Source organism: Phaenicophaeus curvirostris, unplaced genomic scaffold (genome assembly GCF_032191515.1).
Source record: "Phaenicophaeus curvirostris isolate KB17595 unplaced genomic scaffold, BPBGC_Pcur_1.0 scaffold_69, whole genome shotgun sequence".
Taxonomy (NCBI): Eukaryota; Metazoa; Chordata; class Aves; order Cuculiformes; family Cuculidae; genus Phaenicophaeus; species Phaenicophaeus curvirostris.
Window position 1 is genome coordinate 405,734 of NW_027206691.1, and position 23,249 is coordinate 428,982.

Consider the following 23,249-nt stretch of genomic DNA (forward strand, 5'->3'; position numbering starts at 1 on the left):
GGCAGGGGGGCTGCAAGCCTCCCGCGGGCACCGGAGCCGGCCGGGGGCGGGGGTCACCGCAGCTCCCCGGGAACCTCCGCAACCGACCGGGGCTGGGGGGGGGAACGGGGCACCCGCGAGGGAGGGAGGGAGGGAGGGAGGGAGGGAGGGAGAGGAGGCAGGCGGCGCGGTGCTGCCCGCACCGGGGAGGTGAAGCCCGGGGGGGATGTCCCGGTCCCCGCCGCACGTGCCCCGGCGCCCGGGCCGCTTTGTCCGCGGCGCACGGCGCGGCTCCGCCCGCCCCCGCGCGGCGGCCGCCGGTGAGTGACAGCCCTACCTGCCCGCCAATCTTCATCACACCGACACCGGCCTGACAGCGCGGCCGCCGCTCGCCGCCCGCCCGGCCCCGCCGCGCCGCCGCGGGAACCGCCCCGCGCCCGCCCCGCCCCCCGCCGGCCATGACCCGTCCCCATTGGACGCGCCCCGTCTGGCCACGCCCCCTCCTCCGCCATAGGCCACGCCCCCTCCGCTCCGCGCCCCTCGCTGCCCACGGCGCGTTCCCATTGGCCTCGCCTGGCCACGCCCCCGACGCGGAGTGTGACCACGCCCCCTCCCGCAGGCCACGCCCCCTCCGGGCCGAGTCCCGCGGTGCTCCCGCTGGCCACGCCCCCGGCCGCCCTCCGCCGCGATTGGAAACGGCCCCGACCAACCGCGCCTCCTGCGGCCTCTCGCCCGGGTAAGGACCCCCCTGGCCGCGCCTCCACCGCCGCGACCGGACACGCCCCCGTGGCCACGCCCCCTGCTTCCCGCGGCCCGTCCCCCCCTCTGTGCCCTTAGCCCCGCCCCCTCACCCGGACCCCTCAGCCGTAGCCACGCCCCCTCATCGCTCGGCTCCCTTTAGCCACGCCCCTCAGCCAGTCAAGCCCCTCGCTCAGCCCCCGGCGTCTGGCCACGCCCCCGGCCACGCCCCCTGCCGGCCGGCGCCTCTTCCCCGCCCTCTACCCCCGAGCGGCCCCTGACCAGTAGGCTCCCCCCCCCCAACATCTGGGGACCCCCCAGGACATCCTGAGAGCGGCCCCGGCTGCCTTTGCCCCCAAACCTACTTCCCCCCATCTCATTTTCCCCTCTGCTGCATTTGCCTCCCCCCAGTCTGCCCCCCCAGCGCCGATTGGCACTGACAACTGCCACAACCACAGCCCCCTCTGAAGGTGCCTCCCCGCCATCCAGGTCACCAACAGCCCTGGGAGTCACCACAACCCCAGCACCATTTTTAAACCAGAGAGGGGCAGATGTAGAGTGGACATAAAGAAGAAATTCTTCACGCTGAGGGTGGGGAGGCCCTGGCCCAGGCTGCCCAGAGCAGGGGTGGCTGCCCCATCCCTGGAGGGGTTCAAGGCCAGGCTGGATGGGGCTTGGAGGCCCTGATCCAGTGGGAGGTGTCCCTGCCTATGGTAGGGGGTGGGACTGGATGGGCTTTGAGGGCCCTTCCAACCCAAACTATTCTGTGATTCTATGATCTTTACAGTCAGGGCACCCCAAAAGCCCCTTCCTTGAGGAAAACACTCCAGTGGTGGGAGCATCCCTCAATCACTGTTAATTGTGGGGGGATTTCAGATGGAGTTCTCCCCAGTTTTCGTCCACACCTCCCCCTTCTTCTCCCAAGGACCTGGGGGTGGAATTACGGAATTATGAAATGGTTTGCACTGGAAAGGACCTTAAGCCCATCCAGTCCCACCCCCTGCATTGGGCAGGGACACCTCCCACTGGATCAGGGGCTCCAAGCCCCATCCAACCTGGCCTTGAGCACCTCCAGGGATGGGGCAGCCACCACTGCTCTGGGCAACCTGGGCCAGGGCCTCCCCACCCTCACAGCAAAACATTTCTTCCTAAGATCTCATCTCAATCTCCCCTCTTTCAGCTCAAAACCATTGCCTCTTGCCCTGTCCCTGCACTCCCTGATCCAGAGCCCCTCCTCAGCTTCCCTGCAGCCCCTTTCAGGACTGGAAGCTGCTCTAAGATGTCCGTGCACCCTTCTCTTCTCCAGGCTGAACAACCACAGCTCTTTCAGTCTGTCCTCATAGCAGAGGTGCTCCAGCCCTCAGGTCATCTCTGCGACCTCCTCTGGACCTGTTCCAACAGCTCCATCTCATCCTTTTACCTGGAGTCCCTTTCACTGGGAGCACTGAGAGCACTGGGTTCTGCAGCCAAATTTCCACACGCTCTATTCCAGCAGGCACAGGGATAGGTATTTTTCATCTCAGTCCTGGCCACAGTTTGGTTTCTCCCAATTTTCCATCCCCTTCCCCAATAAAAACTGCTGTCAAAGCTGTGTTTGATACAAAATGCTGAGTTTCTGCCCATTTCCTAAGGAATATTGCGTGGGAAAGAGAATCCCTTGAAACAGCCCTGGAATTCTTCTGGGATTGGGTTAAAATCTGCTCCAGGGAGTTACAGCGAGATGCACGACCCAGCGGCAAGAAATGATGCGCAAGGGATGGCTGTGGGGTCAAGATGTGATGGGAAAGGTGAAAAAGGAGGTTGTGGTGAGGTGGGTGCTGGTCTGTTCTCCCAAGTGATGGGTGATAGGATGAAATAAAATGGCCTCAAGCTGCACCTGGACAGGTTGAGACTGGATATTAGGAAATGTTTCTTCCCGGAAAGCATTCTCGGGCACTGGCAGAGGCTGCCAGGGAGGTGGTGGAGTCCCCATCTCTGAAGGGGTTTAAAAGCCTGGTAGATGAGGTGCTCAGGGATGATTCAGTAGAGGACAGGGATGGGTGGACTCAATGATCACAAAGGTCTTTTCCAACCAAGAGGGCAGGTGCACACGGGGCGTAGTTTAAGCCCCATCAGTGCTGATAATGCCCAAGTGCTCAATATTTTGGTGTTCTCCTGATCCTTCCAGTGCCAGCAGCAACAAGCAGCCCATGTTTGCTCCTCAAGCATACCACATTTGCTCTGCAAGCAACCTAAGGGAATTCCTCAAGCATCCTGTGTTTGTTTCTCAAGCATCCCAAGTTCGCTTCTCAAGCATCCCAAGTTAATTCCTCCAGCAGCCCACGTTCACTCCTCGAGCATCCCAAGAGAATTCCTTGAGCATCCCATGTTTGCTCCTCAAGCACCCCATGTTCACTCCTCAAGCACCCCATGTTCACTCCTCCAACACCCCTCTTTCTTCTTCCCAAGCTTTGGTTGCCAAACACCAAAGTGATTCTTCCACTGGTTTCAGAAACTCATGTTCATCCTCCAGGAAAAGTAGCCTGCTCTGGATTATTCCTCCACAAGTGCAAAAGCTGCTTCTTCCCTGGAGAGTTTTTTTTCCAGAGGTTAATTAACATCCCTGGTTTAAAACAATGGCACCTGATTTCCCAGTGGAATTGGCTCCACTCCAGCATCTGGCCAGGGGATCTCACTGTAGCTTTTTTTGGTGGTAAGTTGAAAGTCCCCTGCACTCAGTCTGGGGGGTTTCGCTCCAAAAAAGGCATCTTTCTGCTGTACCAGGTCACCCCTAGATGGTTCCTTATTTTTGGTCCGATCTTGTCCCACCAGCCCTGAGCTCCCCCCACACCTGCCTGGTGGGAGAGTGGATTTTTGGCAGCATCCCTGCTGGAATCAGAGAATCAGAGAATTGTTAAGGTTAGAAAAGCCCTCCAAGCTCATCCAGTCCAACCGTCATCCTAACCCCAACGTGCCTGCCCAACTATGTCCTGAGGTGTCACGACCACGTGGTTTTTGAACACCTCCAGGGATGGCGACTCCACCACTGCCCTGGGCAGCCTCTGCCAGGGCTTCACTGCTCTGTCAGCACACTCAGAGTTGGTGCCTTACGTATCTAATTACCACAAACTAATCAGTGCTTATTGAACAGCCCCCGGACGGTTCCTTCTCCAAAGTGACAAGCACTTGGAGCAAGTTTACTAAAATATTAAACACTTGGCAAGAGCGGAAACATCGAAAAGCAGCGATATTTACATTTTTACATAATGGGCTTTAGGAGGAAACAAATTACATAAAATACAGTGGTTTCTTCTCCATCGTTTGACTGCTCCTCCATAAATAATTCAATTCTCTTTCCAAGATTGCATTATTGCTCGTGTCGGGTTTCTCTGAGAAAACTGTGATGGGATACTCTGAAAAATACATAAGAGTGAAGCCGAGTGAATTATTAAAGGACAGATCTTAAAGCCAGGACAGAGTTTTCGGATGCAGCCCCAGCCGGAGCACCTACAGCTGAGCCTGGCTCACACAGACCAATGGGCTGGAGGGAGAAGAGATCCCCTCCAACGGCAAGTTGGCTGCGTGGGAGGATATCTGACCTCCTCGGGAGTTAAAGGATGCTCAAAAGAGATCCCTAAGGAAAATTGAGGGCTTGTTTTGGAGGAGATGCTGCTCCAGACAGTCCTAGCTTGGAGGGTGGTGTTACCCACCAGCCCTGCATCCCTGCAGCTCGGGCGCTGTGTTGCAGTCATAGAATCATAGAATCACCTGGTTGGAAAACACCCACCGGATCGTCGAGTCCAACCATTCCCATCAAACACTAAACCATGTCCCTCAGCACCTCGTCCACCCATCTTTTAAACCCCTCCAGGGAAGGTGACTCAACCCCCTCCCTGGGCAGCCTCTGCCAGTGCCTAATGACCCTTTCTGTGAAAAATTTTTTCCTAATCTTCAGCCTGACCCTCCCCGGCGGAGCTTGAGGCCATTCCCTCTCGTCCTGTCCCCTGTCCCTTGGGAGAAGAGCCCAGCTCCCCCGTCTCCACAACCTCCTTTCAGGTAGTTGTAGAGAGCAATGAGAGCAACGAGTCACAGAACCATGAAATAGTTTGGGTTGGAAGGGACCTCAAAGCCCATCCATTTCCAACCCCTGCCACGGGCAGGGACACTTGCCCACTGAATCAGGGGCTCCATGCCCCACCCAACCTGGCCTTAAATAATAAGAGAATGAACCCAAAAGATTTACAGAACCAAGGCAACAGCATCATTTTTGAAGCCACCATACATCCTGAATAGTCTCAGACACACAAACAAGAGCAAGTATCACTACACAGGTTTGACAACTATTAATAGATAAATCCACAGGAGAATATAATTAAAGGCTTTATCCAATGGCACAAGGAGGATGTATTAAGAATAACTGATCGATGCTGGGATGGTTTGATATTCCCGGAGGTTTCCCCATGCAAGATTAAATAAAATCAAAGCTTTTTTCTTGTGCGGGACTGATGGATCAATAATAAAGGAAACCAGAGCCAAAGGAAAGACATTTTCCTTGTTGTTGGCTCTGCCAAGCAGCCAGGCTTGAGCAGAAAACACCGTAAAAAAAGAGATTACTCAAGCCTGGTGCTGGCTGAGCTGGGGTTAATGATGGCTCGCTAACAATGACATTTTGGGATCCTTCTGGAGGGAAATGCTGGACAAATGACAAGTTACACAGATTTTATAGGAACCCCTCCACTGCCAGCTCCCTCCTTTTTAATGTTGAATTTCAAGGTGCAAGAAGCTCAGGGCTGGCTCTTGCTGCTCCTGCACACTCTCCCACGCAAAGTTACTGCAAGCATCCCACTGATGGATCCTTTCTCAAGCATTTCCAAGAACAAAAACAACAACAAAAAAGGAAGATCTGGATGTTTAAAGCATCTTACCTCCAGCACTTGGAGTCTGCTGCCTGAAGAGAATACTGGTCAGTTGAAATGGGCTGGAGGGATACGCACCAGGGGGATAAACAAACCTAAAGGATCATAAAATTACACCTTGTACAAACACTGGTAAAACAAAACCTAGAGCTGGTGAATGAGCTGAGTCATGTGAAGCAATAATCACCACCCCACATGTTATTTTGCACTTGGATCTCGGTGGTGGCTGGGTACCAGCCAACAGAAGTGACATTCAAATTCTGGCTCCACCTGAGATGTTCCCTCACCTTGGCTGGGGTTCAGCATCCCTTCCCCACCTCCGCTGTGGTTCGGTCCCTATGGGAGTTCAGTCACAGCATCTCTTTCCCAAGCAATGCTGCGCAGCACCACGCACTGGCCCAGCTTTGGAGGAGCCAGTGGAGGGGGAAGCAGCGAGATGGTCACAACTCTTTAAAGATGCAAATTGAGAAGCAGCCATCATAACCAGAGAGCTCTGTTAATTCTCTTATGAGTATGCAGATTTCGACACTGACTTTTCCTAGGCTTATTTGTTTTATTTAGCAATAAATTTAATGCTGGCTGCCTGAAGCAAGGAGACAGATGGACTATAAACTTGGAATTTTGAGTAGCTTTTCTCCCTCAGGTTGGTGTCATCTTTGATCTCTCCTGAAATTACATCTAGGAGAGTTTGCAGGAATTGAATTCAACTTTTTTTACAGCCCCCAAAGCCATTTGATCAGCCACCTTTTCATTTTTTTGTTTTGTACGAGTTACCCAGAAGGATCTTAAATGCCAGGGAAATGATTCCTGCCCTGGGCTGCTGGAGTTTCCTCAGGGACTTCTGGCGGACTTGTGTCCTGGTTCAGCTCGGACCTGGCCCCACCGGCAGCGAAACACGAGCGGCTGTGATCCTGATCGCCCACATCCAGGGAAAGAGAAATGAGAGAGAGACTTGTTGGCTGGAAACTAAAACAACTTTAACGGAACAACAAGAAGAATGAAAATACTGAATAAGAAAATAATAAAAGATATACAAATGTACAAAATCTACGCCCCTGATGACTACATCGGTTTGGGGTCCCTGCTCCTGTCTGCCCCTCCCTGCAGGTGCAACCCTTTCCCACCCCTTTCACTTAGGACATTCCACCAACCTGAGGATGGCCTTCGCCTCTGTAGGGGCAGCCGTAAGCAATGGCTTTTCTGCATCCCAATGTTACTGTGGTGATAATCATAAACTTTAAGTGTTATGACTTCTAGAGACAGACACTGCCTGAAAACTGTGCAGCTGAAGTGAAAAATGTGCAGTTGAAGTGGTGGAGCCTCCTTCCCTGGAGGAGTTCAAAAACCATGTGTTCAGGGCGCTTCGGGTCATGGTTTAGTCAGCACGGTGGGGTTGGTTTGGCAGTTGAACTGGATGAGCTTAGAGGTCTTTTCCAACCTTAATGATTCCATGATTTTATGATTCTGTGATTAAGTTTCAGAAAATGGAGTTACTTACACAGACGAGGCTGAGCTGAGAAGTTAAAAAATTGGTTCTGCTTTAGCTCAAACCAGAACAACATGAGGAAATCAAAGCACCACATAACATCTCATCTGCAGGCAAAAGCAATTAAAATAAGTTTTATGCACCCATTGGGTCACAAAGATCCCCCCCGCCCGAGGATAAAAGAAAATGGTGTCCTTGGAGAACATTGGCATGTGGTGCTGGAAGGATCACAGAGTCACGATGCAGCAGAAAGGACTAGCCTTCTATTTTTTTTTTTTTGTCATCCACCAGCAATTAAAAACTCAGGATGGAGGAGAGGGGAAACACCTGGGAGGTCAGTGCAGACCTGGGAATTCCCCAGGAGCTGGGTCACCTCCACCTTGGGGTTGTCCACACATGGTAGGACGAAGCCATGTGTTGATTGAGCGCTGTTCTGGCCAGATCCAGAACATCCTTTCTGCCAATGACCCTGAGCTGTGTGAAAATCCAAAATGTCATTTTGGGGTGTAAAAGCCACATCCCTCATACTCAGGACTCGGAGAGAGGAGAGCTTAAGGGCAACCCTGTGACTTTTGAAGGAAGCTCCCAGGAGCCAGGCAGGGCTTTGACCTTGCTGCTCCAAGCCCAGCCTGTTCCCACCAGGACTCATTTCCCTGCCGCCACACACAAATACGGAAAGGAATTCAATTTTTGAAAGAAACCCCAACAACAGCAGCAGCCGCATCGTTGCCACGCTGCCGCCTGGGAACTGCAGAAAAATCGATCTACGTCAAATGAAAAGGGGTGAGAGCAAGGTGTTGCAAGGAGCGGAGGATAAAACTGTAATTAAAACTGCCAACACGGTTGGCTGCCAAAAGAAATCAGAGTCTTGGGAACAGCAGCCACTGCCAGGCACGTGGCCCACAGGTCTGGGCCATTTTAGCAGCTGTTGGTTGCTCACGGCCACCCAACGCCCCGTGGACAGACAGCGCCCGTCAGTGTCGCCAATCCTTTCCAATAAGGAGACATTATTGACCGCTTAATTGCGATGGAATTACTACAGATGAACATATTATGGGCACATTAAAGTCTAATGAGTGGCCGGTGATTAATGCCATTACGAGGAATACCAAAAGAACTAATGGTGATGAGCCACTTAAAGTGAAGTGTCAAGAGTTCCATTATCAATGACTGCATGGTTTCTCAGCTAAAAACTCCTGGGTTGGAAGGAGGAAGAGGTGGAAATGGGTAAAGGCAAGAGGTTTCCAGAAGCAATGACACAAGGAGGTCCCCTGTTGATGATCTTTTAAGGATAAGATTGATGGGCAATAGCGTTTCTTGGAGAAACGTATGAGAAGTACAGTTTTCTTGGAAAAGCATCTCAGCGTGGGCTTTAGCACCTTTAAGAATGCCATTATAAAACCAAATTATATCATTTAGCATCTCCCCAGACCCTGTTCTCGCCTTCCTTTCTCTCCTCAACCTTGTATAAATTTTCCATCAGTCCTTTAACTCCTGCCTTTAGCTTTGCCTCTGCTCCATCACTTGCAGCACCCAGAGAGGGTTCTACAACCCAATTTAAATCTCTCTGGTAGTTTCTCTCCTCCTTCCTCTACTTGGCTGGATCTGATTTTGTCACGATATCACTGAGCAGTTTGGATCCCACAGGGAAATGTCCTTCCATGTGGGCACGGTGACATTTCAGTAACCCCAGAATAGAGGACAAATACAGGACCTTTTTCTGTAGGGTTTTTAGGGAAATCACTGTGCACTTGCTTTAACTCCGGAGAGCCAAGTATCAAAAAGCCTGATATACAAACTGACTGGACCGAATTTAAATTGCATTTATTTTTAAAAGTCACTAAACCAAAAAAAGGACCAATTTCCTCACACTTGGGAGTCTTCTGAACCATAACGAGTGATGACTGGGACCTCTTCTCTTCCTCCATCCGCCTTCCCCAAGCGCTTCTTGGTATGAGTCAGACTTGTCCCGACATGGGAAACGCTTTCATTCTTTCACCTCCCACCACCCGGGGCCTCTTTTGGGGCTTTTAGAGTCATTGCCTCTTGCTGGGATGGGATTTATTTTTATTTTAAAAGTGACTTCCTATCCCATTTTATTATTTTTCAAACATGGCAGGATTTGTTCTGTTTGAAGTCTTCCATCCTCATTTCCCGTCAGGACGATTAAAATTGATTTCTGCCATCAGCAGGAGAAAGATAATCCAAAGCGGGAGAGCGCCGGATCCCCACCGGAGCCATTACAAACTCTCTCCTAGCGTTTTAACTTTCTTTTCTTGGGTATTTCTCTTCGGAAAAGGGCAATTTAGTGCTTCTCAGCCACACGTCTCCTCCAAGAAGTTGGGGAGATGTGTTTAACCTCATGTGTTTCCACAGCAGAGAGCGGATAAGGGGATTTAAATAGCTCTTGTTTACCACTGCTGCCCTCCCGGAGGTTTATTTAGAGGGGTAATTGGACCCTCTCGACGCCTTCACTTTGCTTTCTCGGGCTCCGCATCCTCTGAGCCCATCCCTGCACCTGTCCCAGTTTGTATCTGGGCAAACTGAAACGGGATGTGTTTTCCCCAGTGCGTTAAGCTGGGTGGTTCCCAGCACAGCCGGGGGCTTTGCAGAAGGAGGACGAAGGTATTGGGGCTGGAAAACCATCTCCAAAGTACAAAACCTCCAGCTGCTGAGGGAGATGTGGAAATAAAGGGCACAGAGGGCAGGTCGCATGTCGGGATGTAGCTGTGCCCGCACTTGCACACCTCTTGAGTCTGTTAAACCCAGAACAGCCTAAATAAAAAAAAAAATCAATTAAAATAATTAAAATAAATTAAATAAGTTTTAAAAATCAATTAAATAAAAATTTTAAAATCAATTGAATAAATTTAAAAATCAATTAAATCACTTAAACTTTGAATATCCTAAATAAATTTTGAAATACGCCAAAACACCCTAAAATATAAAGAGCATCTTTTCAGGCCGGAGGATCCCGGGGCCCCACAACTACCTTGTTCCTGCACAAGTCTGTAGCAAACCTCTGTAAGCAAATATATGCAAATGAGAGGGGTTGGTGGTTCCTATTGCTCCTTGGGGGGAGATGATGGGTTTGCACCAACACCACAAAAGCCTGGCTTTCCCTGGTTGCTCTCCCTGGGCTCCCAGCCCACAAGAAGCCACCCCAAAGAGGGGTCCCCAGCCAGGTCCCCACCATCCACCGGCCTCCCCACCACGAGACTTAAACACCTTTACAAGAGAGCAATTTAACGCCATCCCCGGCTTAAGCTCCATATCTACCGGGCGTGAAATTAGTTCCAGCAAGCTGCAAATTTGCCGCTAATAAAAATATTTAGCAATTCACTAGTCTTTAAATCAGGAGCAGAGTATTTTCCTGCTTGCATCAACGCCTGTTTCTTTTTAATTCTAATATGGGAGCGTCAGGGAGCTCCAGCTGTAAAACTGCAAGTCTGACAACTGCGCAAAGAGCTTTAAATCAATTCCTCCAGCACTTCCAAACTCTGCTGCCGAGGGTTTGATCACAACAGCATTTGATATGAGATCACTTTGGTAATTTTTGTCCATGAGGATGAGCCAGGCAGGGTGGATTTGCAGGTTTTAACCCAAAAAAGACCATCTTGACCCAACCCCACCCCGTTTCCGGAGGCTGCTCCTTGAGTGGCATCTTACAGAAGAGCTTTGATCCATCTGATCCTGCTTTGCAGCCCTTGAAGGAAAGTGACCTCTCTAACCCCACCAGGCCAAGTGTTTAATTAGCCCTGGTGCTAATTGCATCTCTCCGTCCAGCCCATTTTGTCTGATTCCAACACAAGGATCTTGTTCATACCTTTGCCAGGAAATCTTATCTTTCTCTTGAGCAAGGATATCTGTGGTGATGCTGCACCCTTTGAATCATTCCCAGGCAGCATCTCCCACCCACCGGCCACCACCTGAACTCTTTGTGTCCAACTAAACCCTTTGCGCTGGGTTTTGCTGGGCTGTGAGCATCCAGTAGCACCAAGATAACTCTGCTTCTCCTTATTTATAGCTCAGCATCACTTTGAGGCTGGATGGCACCTCGATTATCCATATATGTTGGACCAAACAGATTGGATTAATTGTTAACACGCTGTTTGTCACCAGTTTGAGGTGTCCTGTCCATAGCAAGGGTGTGGGTGCAAATCAAAAGTCTTGGAGGAACTCAATGTGCTGACAACCCCAACACCAGCCGGAATCCTGTAAAGAAACACCACAGAGATAAAGATTCTCCCAGAGTCAGGGAATCGCTGCAAACAGCGTGAAAATCCTCAATTCCTGTTGCTTCCCTGAACGTTCTATGGTCAGCGTTGCTTTTCCCCTCCTTTTTTCCCCAGGTGCAACACAGCTCTGACACAAAGCAGGAACCAACACCAAATCCTAGCACAGAAAAGCAGGGAAAAAAGCTTGGTTTAGGACAACAATGACTTATTCTTTGGCCATAAAACCTAAGCTTTGCATTCAACTGCCCCGGTACGACCAACCGCTGCGCAAGCATCTCTGGTGCCGGCGGAGGCTGAGCTAAAGAAGAGGGCATTTACGATGATGTGGGTCATTGCACATAGGTTGAAGTCTTTTCTAAGGAAGGTCACACCAATGAGGTTGATTTTCCCAGTTACCTTCTCCTAATTTGTTGTGGAGAGGAGGGTGCTGGGCTCTTCTCCCAAGTGACAGGGGACAGGATGAGAGGGAATGGCCTCAAGCTCCAACAGGGGAGGTTTAGGCTGAACATTAGGAAAAAATTTTTCACAGAAAGGGTCATTGGGCACTGGAACAGGCTGCCCAGGGAGGGGGTTGAGTCACCTCCCCTGGAGGGGTTTAAAAGACGGGTTGATGAGGTGCTGGGGGGCATGGTTTAGCGATTGATGGGGATGGTTGGACTCGAAGATCCGGTGGGTCCTTTCCAACCTAGTGATTCTATGATTCTATGATTCTATATCAAGACAAGAGGGATTTCCATTTTAAACCCACTTTTTCTGCCTGCTTTTACATCCTGTTTCTTCCTCATCTCTCTCGCCCATCAGATTCTGACTGGCATGGTCGGAGCGGTGACTCCACGCTGGTGCTTGCGGCTCACCCACCAGTTAACCTGAAAAAAGTAAATGCCTAGATATATTCAGTTTTCCTCTCAACTACTTGGAGTCTGATGATATTTTGACTGCATGAAATGTCACGTAACCGCTGTTTCCCTTCTGTCATTTCTTGCAATGGGAGGAATAAAACAGCGATTAATTACGCTGTGTGGCACCGACCTGCCTTCTGCTGTGCTGGAATCAAAGGTGCCAGTGTGACACCAACCGGTTCGGCAACCAGGGTGCACGCTGTCTGCGACACGTGCTTTGCTTGGCATCGCATAGGATCTGCCTGCCAACACAGCAAAAGGGTATGTTTGGTAGCAAACTCCTTCCCGCACCACCTCGAGCCATTAATCCCACCAGAGAGGGCTTTTTTCCCTCTGTAAAGCCCCCACTGGCAATGTCCATCTTCACCGTCATCTCCCCAGCCCTTCCCTTCCATGATTCCCCAATGGCAATCCAAAATAAATTTCCTCCTGCTGCTTGAGAAATTCCCTTTGCTTTTCTCTGTTCTCCCATTTCTTTGCAGTTTTGGACCCCAGTAGTTTGTAAAACCCCAAATTTCATCTTCAAGGCCCTGTTTTCATAGAAACCCTTGTCCTTCTGCCGGTCCTTTTCCATCTGTTGTTTTGCCATCTAAAAATTATATTTTTTGGCCATCAACCAATGAGACCTTTCCTTTATCGAATGTCCTCTTCTACCTTTTGTCTGCAGCTTTTACAACAGCATCTTTGACCTTTTCCCATTTTTATTGGCTTTTTTCAGTATTTAGACTCCTTCATCTCCTCTTGGTTCTGCTTCATAGTCTCTTGATGCCATCAATGACAATGTAAAGCAAGTCCAAAAGCTGGAATCATCCAGCTATTTAAACCACTTCTGGACCATTCTATGGCCCAGATATTTGTTCAGATGTTGAATAATATATCTGACCTATGCTTCAGCAGCTGGGCTTCTAGCCATGCGGCTTGTTGGTTTTAATCCTACCTGTTGTATCCATCAGAGCTGGGTTGATGGCAATTCAAGCACTAAGATTGTGAGATGAAAATCTCAGCAGCCCAAGAGACTCCCAAATCAGAGAATCGTGGAATGGTTTAGGTTGGAAGGGACCTCAAAGCCCATCCAGTTCCAACCCACTGGATCAGGGGATCCAAGTCCCATCGAACCTGTCCTTGAACACCTCCAGGGATGGGGCAGCCACCACTGCTCTGGGCAACCTGGGCCAGGGCCTCCCCACCCTCACAGGAAAACATTTCTCCCTAACATCTCATCTCAATCTCCCCTCTTTCAGCTCAAAACCATTCCCATCATCCTCTCCCTGCACTCTCTGATCTGGAGTCCCTCCCCAGCTTTCCTGGAGCCCCTTTCAGTACTGGAAGCTGTTCTAAGTTCTCCTGGAACCTTCTGTTCTCCAGGCTGAACAACCTCAACTCTCTCAGCCTGTCCTCATAGCAGAGGTGCTCCAGCTCTTGGACCATCTCCGTGGCCTCCCCTGGACTCCATGTCCTTGCTGTGCTGAGGACTCCAGAACTGTACACAAGACTCCAGGTTGAGTCTCACCAGGGCAGAGCAGAGGGGCAGAATCCCCTCCCTGGCCCTGCTGGTCCCATGGCTTTGGGTGCAGCCCAGGACACAGTTTGACTTTCTGGGCTGTGAGTGCACGTTGCTGGTTCATGTGGAGATTCTCCTCCCCCAGCACCCCAGGTCCTTCTCCTCAGGGCTGCTCCCAGTCCATTCTCAGCTCAGCCTGGATTTGTGCTTGGGGTTGCTCTGACCCCAGTGCAGGACCTTGGCCTCATTGAACTCCACGAGATTCGCACAGCCCTGCCTTTCCAGCCTGTCCAGGTCCCTCTCGATGCCATCCCTGCCCTCCAGTGTGTTGGCAATACCACACAACTTGGTGTCATTGGCCAACCTGATAAGTGTGCCCTCAATCTCACCATCCGTGTCTGGGACAAAGATGTTAACACCGTTATTTGTTTCTTTACTGGGCACACGTGGTGTTGCAGCTGGGCTGTGCCTTTCTTTGAGACAAAAGATGAATCCACGGGTAAGGAATTAGAATCATAGAATCATAGAATAACCAGGTTGGAAAAGACCCACCGGATCGTCGAGTCCAACCATTCCTATCAAACACTAACCCATATCCCTCAGCATCTTGTCCACCCGTCCCTTAAACACCTCCAGGGAAGGTGACTCAACCACCTCCCTGGGCAGCCTGTTCCAGTGCCCAATGACCCTTCCCGTGAAATACTTTTTCCTAATGTTCAGACTGAACCTCCCCTGGCAGAGCTTGAGGCCATTCCCTCTTGTCCTGTCCCCTGTCACTTGGGAGAAGAGGCCAGCTCCCTCCTCTCCACAACCTCCTTTCAGGTAGTTGGAGAGAGCAATGAGGTCTCCCCTCAGCCTCCTCTTCTCCAGGCTAAACATCCCCAGCTCTCTCAGCCGTTCCTCAGAAGGCCTGTTCTCCAGCCCCCTCACCAGCTTTGTTGCTCTTCTCTGGACTCGCTCCAGAGCCTCAACATCCTTCTTGTGGTGAGGGGCCCAGAACTGAACACAGGATACGAGGAGCGGTCTCACCAGTGCTGAGTCCAGAGGGAGAAGAACCTCCCTGGACCTGCTGGTCACACCGTTTCTGATCCAAGCCAAGATGCCATTGGCCTTCTTGGCCACCTGGGCCACTGCTGGCTCGTGTTCAGTCGCTGTCAACCAACACCCCCAGGTCCCTCTCCTCCAGGCAGTTTCCAGCCAGACTTCTCCTAGTCTGGAGCTGCTCAGGGTTGTTGTGCCCCAAGTGCAGGACCCGGCATTTGGCCTTGTTAAACCTCATCCCATTGGTCTCAGCCCACGGATCCAGCCTGTTCAGATCCTTTTGGAGCCTCCCGACCCTCCAGCAGATCCAGCTTCCACCCAGCTTAGTGTTGTCCGCAAACTTTATGCAGAGACGCTGAGTGCATCGACAAAGCTCAGCCGTGAAGCCCCCAGCGTGCCCGTCTCACAGCAGCACAAAGCTCGGCCACGTCCCGCCGTGTTTGCATTAACCAAATTGGCCCAGTTTTGTCCCTAAATAGCAAAACTCCTTGGATTTGGGGGGTTGAAGCCTGTCTCGAGCAGAGATGCTCCTGGCAGCAGGGTGGACAGGAGCTAGCAGCGATGGCAACGAGCAACGCGGGGTTCGTAAAACACAGACCAGTCTGACACGGGGGGCAGGAGGGTGGGGAATTGCCATTCCATGGGGAGCACCTTCCAGGAGCAGGACAGGGACACTGGCACGAGGGGCTGGTGAGCTCCGTGCTGCCGGGAGACATGGGATCAGGTTCAGGAACGGGATCGGCATTAGGACTGACACCAGGATCAGGACCAGAACCTGGATGGGGATTGGGCCCAGGATGGGATGGGGAATGGGACCAGGATGGGGACTGGGACTGGAGAGACATAGGGATGGGGATGGGGATAGGAACAGGGACCAGGAGCGGGATGGGGACTGGGAGGGAGATAGGGATTGGGACTGGGATAGGAATCAGGACCGGGATAAGGATTGGGATCAGGACCAGAACAGGGATTGGGATGGGGATCAGGATGGAGATCGGGACAGGACTGAGATCTTGATGAAGACCTGGATGGGGACCGGGATAGGGACTGCGATGGGGTCCAGGATGGTGATGGGGCTGGGGCTTGGGCTGGGGCTGGAGATGGGACCCAGGATGGGGCTGGGGTCCAGGATAGGGATGGGGATGTGGTCCGGGATGGGGATGGGGGGATGCGGATGCGGGATGGGGTCCGGGATGGGGTCCGGGATGGGGTCCAGGCTGGCGCTGGGGCTGGGGCTGAGGTCCGGCTCCGCTCCGCGCGCCGCCCGTGTCCCCAATGGGGAGCGCCGGGCAGGCGCAGGGCGGCGCTGATTGGCTGCGGGAGGGCGAAGCCGTGGCCGGGGCAGCGGAGAGCGGCGCTGATTGGCTGCGGCGGGCGGGGCGGTTGCTAGGGGGAGCGGCGGGCGGCGCTGATTGGCTGCGGCGGGCGGGGCGGTTGCTAGGGGGAGCGGCGGGCGGCGCTGATTGGCTGCGGCGGGCGGGGCGGAAGCGGCGGGCGGCATGGCGGGCGGCGCGGCGGGGCCGGCGCTGGGCCCGGGGGTGCTGGCGCTGCAGCTGCTGTGGGCGCTGGCGCTGCTGCTGGCGCTGTCGCTGTTCCGGGCGGCCGGGCGGGCGCGGTGAGCGGGGCGCGGTGAGCGGGGCGGGGGCCGGAGCCGGGGCCGCCCCGAGCCCGCCCCGAGCCCCGTGCCGCCCGCCCGCCCGCAGGTCGGTGGCGGCGGGGGCGGCGCTGGGGGCCTCGGCGGTGACGGCCGCGCTGCTGCTCTGGCCCCGTGGGCAGGAGGGGCCCGTGCCGAGCGGAGCTCGGGAGGTGAGAGCGGGGCTGGGGCTGCCCTGGAACGGGGGGGACAGCAGAGCCCGGGGAAGGGACACCTCCCGCTGGGTCAGGGGCTCCGAGCCCCATCCAGCCCGGCCTTGGGACACCCTAAGGGATGGGGCAGCCACAGCTTCCCTGGGCAACCTGGGCCAGGGCCTCCCCACCCTCACAGCAAAACATCTGAGGTTTAACAAGGCCAAATGCCGGGTCCTGCACTTGGGGCACAACAACCCTGAGCAGCTCCAGACTAGGAGAAGTCTGGCTGGAAACTGCCTGGAGGAGAGGGACCTGGGGGTGTTGGTTGACAGCGACTGAACATGAGCCAGCAGTGGCCCAGGTGGCCAAGAAGGCCAATGGCATCTTGGCTTGGATCAGAAACTGGTGAGACCGCTCCTCGAATCCTGTGTTCAGTTCTGGGCCCCTCACCACAAGAAGGATGTTGAGGCTCTGGAGCGAGTCCAGAGAAGAGCAATGAAGCTGGTGAGGGGGCTGGAGAACAGGCCTTATGAGGAACGGCTGAGAGAGCTGGGGGTGTTTAGCCTGGAGAAGAGGAGGCTGAGGGGAGACCTCATTGCTCTCTCCAACTACCTGAAAGGAGGTTGTGGAGAGGAGGGAGCTGGGCTCTTCTCCCAAGTGACAGGGGACAGGACAAGAGGGAATGGCCTCAAGCTCCACCAGGGGAGGTTCAGGCTGGACATTAGGAAAAAAAATTTCACGGAAAGGGTCATTGGGCACTGGCAGAGGCTGCCCAGGGAGGGGGTTGAGTCACCTTCCATAGAGGTGTTTAAAAGACAGGTGGATGAGGTGCTGACGGACATGGTTTAGTGTTTGATAGGAATGGTTGGACTCGATGATCCGGTGGGTCTCTTCCAACCTGGTTATTCTATGATTCTATGATTTCTCCCTTAACATCTCATCTCAATTTCCCCTCTTTGAGCTCAAAACCGTTCCCCTCATCCTCTCCCTGTACTCCCTGATCAAGAGCCCCTCCCCAGCTTTTCCCTTTCAGCCCTAGAAGCTCTCCCAGAGCCTTCTCTTCTCCAAGCAGAACCCCAGCTCTCTCGGCCTGTCGTCATAGCAGAGGTGCTCCAGACCTCATATCACATCTGTGAAAAAATTTTTCACAGAAAATGTCATTAGCACTGGAACAAGCTGCCCAAGGTGGGGGTTGAGTCACCGTCCCTGGAGGTATTTAAAAGACTGGTAGAAGAGGTACTCAAGGACACGATTTAGTGTCAGATAGGAATGGTTGGACTCGATGATCTAAGAGGTCTTTTCCAACCTAGTGATTCTATGATTCTATGATCATCTCTGTGAGCTGCTCTGGACTTGCTCCAACCCCTCGATGTCCTTCTTGTACTGGGGATTTCAGAATTGGGTCCAACAGCAACATGTCCTTCTTGTGTTGAGGACTCCAGAATTGGGTCCTGGTGAGGTTTCATAGAAGCAGAACAGAAGAGGAGAATCATCTCCCTGAGCAGGCTGGCAGGGACCCTCAAGGATGCCCTGGGGATGGCCCTTTTCCTCGGGACGCCTTGCATCCCAGGGGATGATTAGTTTGGCCCTGGTTCTGTCTGCTGCTGCCTGCCTCCATCTCCAACCACACCTTGGCCCACGCCAGTAGCCCCGTGCCAGGTAGTTTTGATAATTTTCCTCCTAACTTGGCAGCTTTTCACTTCCCTCAGCTCTTTTTTCTGCTTTAAAGGCCAGTAACAGCAGATCATCTCTTCCATAGGTCACTACAGCACCCAAGCACAGATCCTGCTTTGTTTTTATCCAGCCCCTTGCCCGCACTGTCAGGCGCAGGATCTCCCCCAGTTGTGGGTCGTATTGGGCTGGCTGTGCCCCCGCTGCCTGTGCTGCCATCCTGAGCTTTCCCGGAGCTCATGAAGTTTTGTGGCGTTTTAGGTGCTGTTTCCTCTGTTCTATTATTAATGCACATTAATTATTGCTCTTCTCGGTCCTGATCTGTGTAAATCCCTACTAAAGAGACTTGAAAGTTTTTCCTTTTCCCTGCTTTCATGGGATCTCCTCATGCAAAGGTTGGGAGCAAGATGAAGGGTGCCTGAGCACGTGTTTGTGCCTGGGAGGCCAACAGAAATTGAAAGGTTTTTTTTTTTTTGGCTCTTCAATTGGAGTGGACCTGCCCTGCCTATCAATAATACATGATCTGGGCTTTCTGCACCAAAAGTCTGCTAACTGGCTAATTAAAAAGCAAAACGTGCAGCAGGAGCCAACGCGTCGGTCGCAAGAGAGTCTTTCTGCAGCAACACCAAGGCTGAGCGTGCGCTAATGTGACTGAGACAGCTGAGCTGGGGGTGGGTGAGGCTCTGGGGCAGCCTCAGGAGCGAAGAGGGTGATTTCATAACCAGCCACCTCCTGGCTGCCTTCTCATTGTGTCTCACGTTGCTACTGTATCTTCTTTTTTTTTTTAATCTTTTGCGTTTTTTTTCTCCCATTTCCCTTCTAAAAGGGGTGAACTGCGCAGTTCCGTGTAGTGCTGGGAGATTTGTGGCTGGGGAGAGCTGCTGCAGGTTTTTACTCTTCTTCCCTGTGTTGCTTCTTTCCTCCGCGTTCACTGTTCCATGAGTGGCTTTTTTTTTCAGAGGAAAGAGATTCTTCTTCCAGTCATTTGTCACACACCCCGCTTCCCACAGAAAGCACCTGCATCAGGAGTGAAAAGTGATGGGGGAAAACTGGGGAACCCTAAAGATTTTCCTCCTGGGGTAGGTGATTCTCTTTTCCAGGACGTGGCGTGCTCCCTCTAGGCTCCCAGAGCAGACTGAGACTTAGTGCTCTGCACCTTCCTCACATGGGGAGAAGGAGGAGGAGCAGGCACTGAGCTCTTCTCTCTGGACCCGAGGGAATGGCAAGAAGATGCCAGGGGAGGGTTAGATTGGACATTAGGAAAAGGTTCTTTCCCCAGAGGCTGGTGGAGCACTGGAACAGCTCCCAGGGAAACAGTCTCAAGCCTGACAATAGTCCAGAAGCGTTTTGCCACTGCCCTCAGCCCCACGGTGTGAATCGTGGGGTTGTCCTGTGCAGTGACAGGAGTTGGACTCAGTCAACTTTGTGAGTCCCTTCCACCTCAGGACATTCCATGATTCTATGAGGTTGTAATGTGTGTTGTGGTCTTTATTTTTTTTCCCACTCTCTGCAGATCGTGGACACTTTCTTGATTGGCCGCTTCGTTCTCCTGGCCGTGATGAGCCTGGTCTTTCTTGGGTCCCTGTTCCTGCTCCTCATTTACTACCTCATGGAGCCAGTCTATGCCAAACCGCTGCACAGCAGGTAGCAGCAGCTGGAGGCAGCAAGCCCTGGGAAGAGGAAATCCCAATTTCACGGTAATAAACCAGGAAGGGAGGCCAGGAAACTCTTCTGGAGGTGAACACATTGTTTTTTCCTGAGCTCAGAAAGAGCCAGCAAAGTGGCAAAGTGTGTTGCTAGCACCCAGCACTGCGTCTTTCTTCTTCAGAAGCAGAGTTTGGACTGAGCATGAGCGCCTTCCTCTCCAGAGACTCTGCAGACTGCAAAGGTGCTTTTAACCTCTCTCTTTTCTCTTTTACAGGAGAGTTGAAATCCGTGCACTTTGCAGTAGGTTTGATTCAGTGAACTGAACTGAGCTGAGATGGTTTGTTATTACCTACGCGAGATGTCTTGTTATCGTTCCTTTTCCACCTTTGTTTAATAAAACTCTCTGAGAAACTCCTAACTCAGTCTTTTTTCTCCCAGAATGTCACCTTTCAGTGACCATGTCTCTGTGTGGGGCTGTGGATTGCTGGGGACAGTCCCTTTGGCCGTTTCTCCTCTGTTGTCTCTGTAATTGGCCCTGTTCAGGCTTCCTGCAGTATTCCCAGGAACAAGCTGAGTGTTCCGGCTTCATGTGATGGGGGAATTGAAACAGGGAATTATTCCCTGTTACTTGCAGCTGGAGGGTCAAAGGGAGGTATTTCCAGGCTGTCTGGAAACCTGAGGCTTTGGAGTGGGGACAGAACAATATGCAAAATAATGCCAAAATGGGCAAATTAAAATTCCCCCCTCCATAAGGACCCAGGGGAAAGCCAGGTCCTGCCTCACTGCACTAAACAATCCTGCCAGCCCACAAAAAAAACCCTCTTGCCCCTCAGGGACTGTGCTGATAGCTGGGTCTCCTGTGTGTTTCAGGAGCCCAAGGTGTTATCCTGGAGCAGGGAGCCAAAGGATCTTGGTTGCTGCTGCCCTAAAATAGAAAACTATTGCTCATGCTAGCGCTGAAGGCAGTAGTTGACTCCAATACCTTTCTGCTCGAGGGGGGTGAAATGTTTTTCATGTTGTTCAGCAGCAGCAATGGAGTCAAATCTCACTTTCCCCCTGCTTTGCCCTGCCTGAGCCATCCCTTAATAGCCACGGTTTATTTTCTTGCATGAACTCTCAAGGCTTTTAACTTGCTTGCAGGAAGAAAGCATTTCGCTGTCCCAGGGTGTCGTGCAACAGTTTCAGAGCAGGGAAGGAGCCTTCACCATCCACACTGCGCCAACAAGTGGTTCCCCAGGTGCCCGTGGTAGCTGGGTGAGGTCAGTTGTACTACAGCTTGTGTTTCTCAGCTCCGGAGGGATGAAGCGGCTCGGCCTTTCACGGTTGAGCAGGCAGCAGCTATTGCTGTGAGGTTGAAGCCAAGCGTGAGACGGTGCGGCATCCCTGAGCTGCGTTTGGGGCCAATACAGCTAAAAAGCCAAGGGCAAGGCACTCCACTCTCACAGAGTTTTATTTCTTCCCATTTTAGAGATTATTTTGCTTTTTTTTCATTTTGAACTGAAGTAAACAAAAGAACCAGTCCTGTCCTGCTGGCTGTCAGTGACAAAATATTGCTATCGGAACATGAAAAATGAATAAGGCAGAGCTAGTGGGCTCGGAGATGACACTTGCCCTGCAGAAAATGCCCCAGCACTCAGGAGCACCTGGCTCAGTCAGCCAAAACCATGTAAGTACATCTCAAACAAAAGCAGAGGAGAGATGTCTCTGCTTTTTTGAGCTCCATAAACTCTCAATCCTTTCCTATCCCAAAGCCTATGTCCAAGGGAGTCAAACTATCGTGTTAAGGAACATGCTGAGCATTTATGCAACACAAGCGCATCAGGTCTCCTGGTGATTTTGAAGTTATGCCTGAAACAAAATTCATATTTAATTCATCATCTTAATAACACTGATGAACACGAGGCAGGTCTTGCAGCTTGCTCCAGCTCTGCCGTGCCTCTATTCTGTGTTTGTGTGGATTCAGAGAGCCTCGGTGAGGCTACGACACCAAACCATGCTGGCCAGAGACAGCGGCGTTTTGCCAGGCTTCGAGTCCCACAAATGGAGAAACCATGGCAAAAGCAGCTGGGGCACTAAAGAAAACAGCCCTAAAAGTAGAGGTGTAAATCTTCTTCTAGTTTCACGCTGTAAATTAACCCACGATATTTGCTTTTTCCATCCCCTTAACCTGTTTGTGACTAAAATCACTCACAAGGCTGATCGTGCTGCGGTGGAATACGGGAAGAGCGAAATGCTGTGCTGCAGAAGGACGTGGGAGCTCTGGCAAGAGGAGGCTGTTTCGACACTTCACCCAAAATCCTATTGATGGGGGAAAGAGCCCCATGTGCTCTCGCCCCCCAAGGACATTTCCAGCTCCATCTTCATCCTTCACCATCCTCGGCAGTGCCTGGATGAACGCAGCAGCCTGGCTCTCTCTGTGTATTTATTTATTCTGGGCCATTCTGCTCCTCCCCATGCAGGGGCTTTCCAGACAGTTCCTGTTTATTTTTGGGAAAGGAAAGACCACGTCAAGGAATTGGTATGAGCTGGAGCTGCTCTCCAACCAGCCCCAAACGGTGATGTTTTTGCTGCCGGCCCCCACCCAACCTTTCAGCTCCTTTGCTTACACATCCGCCTCCGTCTATGTTGCCTTCGGAGGGCGTTGCCTTCGGAGGCGTGGCGACCTGGTTCAGGAACGGCACGGTGACCAGACCCAGGTCACTCGGTCCATGAGCTCACAGACACCAATGTGGTGGATGGCAAATGGCGTTTATTGATACGTAACACAGCCTTATATAGCCTGGGCGTACGACGTCACTTCCGTCCGCTTACATCATGAACTAATACGCAATTGGCTCTCCGGAGCGGGTCCTACCTTTCCGTACATCGTGAGATCTTCCGACCGCCGGGCCTTAGCTACCCCCATTTCCCCCTTCCCTATGCTTAACAAAATAGCCAAAAAATTATAAAATATAAAAATCTTAGCAAATATAAAATCTTAACAATATATAATCTTACCAAATTTAAATAAATTAACAAATATAAAAATCTTAACAAGTCTCAAATATAACATCAAAAGTCTAAATTTAAAATATAAAGTCTAAAATGTGTAAACAACAGTTTCATAGTAACAAACACTTGGCACACTTGGGCCAATGGTAACTTAAATGTAACTGGGTGTAGCGCTAACCCAATACCTTCTTAAAGCAGCTGCTGGTGTTCTACAAACATAATGTTAACCTTCGCTGGCCAGCTCTTAACAAATGACGCAAGCTTACTCAATATACAGGGTCTAAAGACCAATACCAATATGATTATTACAATCAGCCCTAAAATCAAAATTACACAAACAGATAGCAGCCCCTTCCCATAGAGGCTACGTCGCTG

General features: G+C 51.9%; 1 protein-coding gene and 2 long non-coding RNA genes across 3 annotated transcripts; 2 read left to right on the forward strand and 1 right to left on the reverse strand.

Annotated features, from left to right (window-relative positions):
* The first annotated feature begins 618 nt into the window (after window positions 1–618).
* LOC138734253 (uncharacterized) lies at window positions 619–2,322 on the forward strand. Its single transcript, XR_011339544.1, has 2 exons — window positions 619–715; window positions 2,024–2,322. It is a non-coding gene; the product is annotated as an uncharacterized lncRNA (long non-coding RNA).
* Window positions 2,323–3,853: 1,531 nt separating this feature from the next.
* On the reverse strand, window positions 3,854–5,769 carry LOC138734184 (uncharacterized). The gene is made up of 2 exons (XR_011339542.1): window positions 5,622–5,769; window positions 3,854–4,109 (listed from the first exon to the last, which is right to left on the reverse strand). It is a non-coding gene; the product is annotated as an uncharacterized lncRNA (long non-coding RNA).
* A 10,506-nt stretch (window positions 5,770–16,275) lies between these two features.
* Window positions 16,276–20,301, forward strand: LOC138734266 (transmembrane protein 218-like). Its single transcript, XM_069881858.1, has 4 exons — window positions 16,276–16,392; window positions 16,481–16,583; window positions 19,750–19,933; window positions 20,158–20,301. Exons 1-3 carry the CDS (start codon window positions 16,277–16,279, stop codon window positions 19,882–19,884), a joined length of 354 nt encoding a protein of 117 aa, XP_069737959.1. The 5' UTR covers window position 16,276; the 3' UTR covers window positions 19,885–19,933; window positions 20,158–20,301.
* The last annotated feature ends 2,948 nt before the right edge of the window (window positions 20,302–23,249 follow it).

What these genes read in the sequence shown, in the direction of transcription:
- LOC138734266 (XM_069881858.1), top strand. Translation starts at nt 16,277, where the DNA reads ATGGCGGGCGGCGCGGCGGGGCCGGCGCTGGGCCCGGGGGTGCTGGCG. An exon ending in CGGGCGGCCGGGCGGGCGCG is followed by an intron (nt 16,393 to 16,480) that starts GTGAGCGGGGCG and finishes GCCCGCCCGCAG; the next exon opens with GTCGGTGGCGGCGGGGGCGG. An exon ending in TGCCGAGCGGAGCTCGGGAG is followed by an intron (nt 16,584 to 19,749) that starts GTGAGAGCGGGG and finishes CACTCTCTGCAG; the next exon opens with ATCGTGGACACTTTCTTGAT.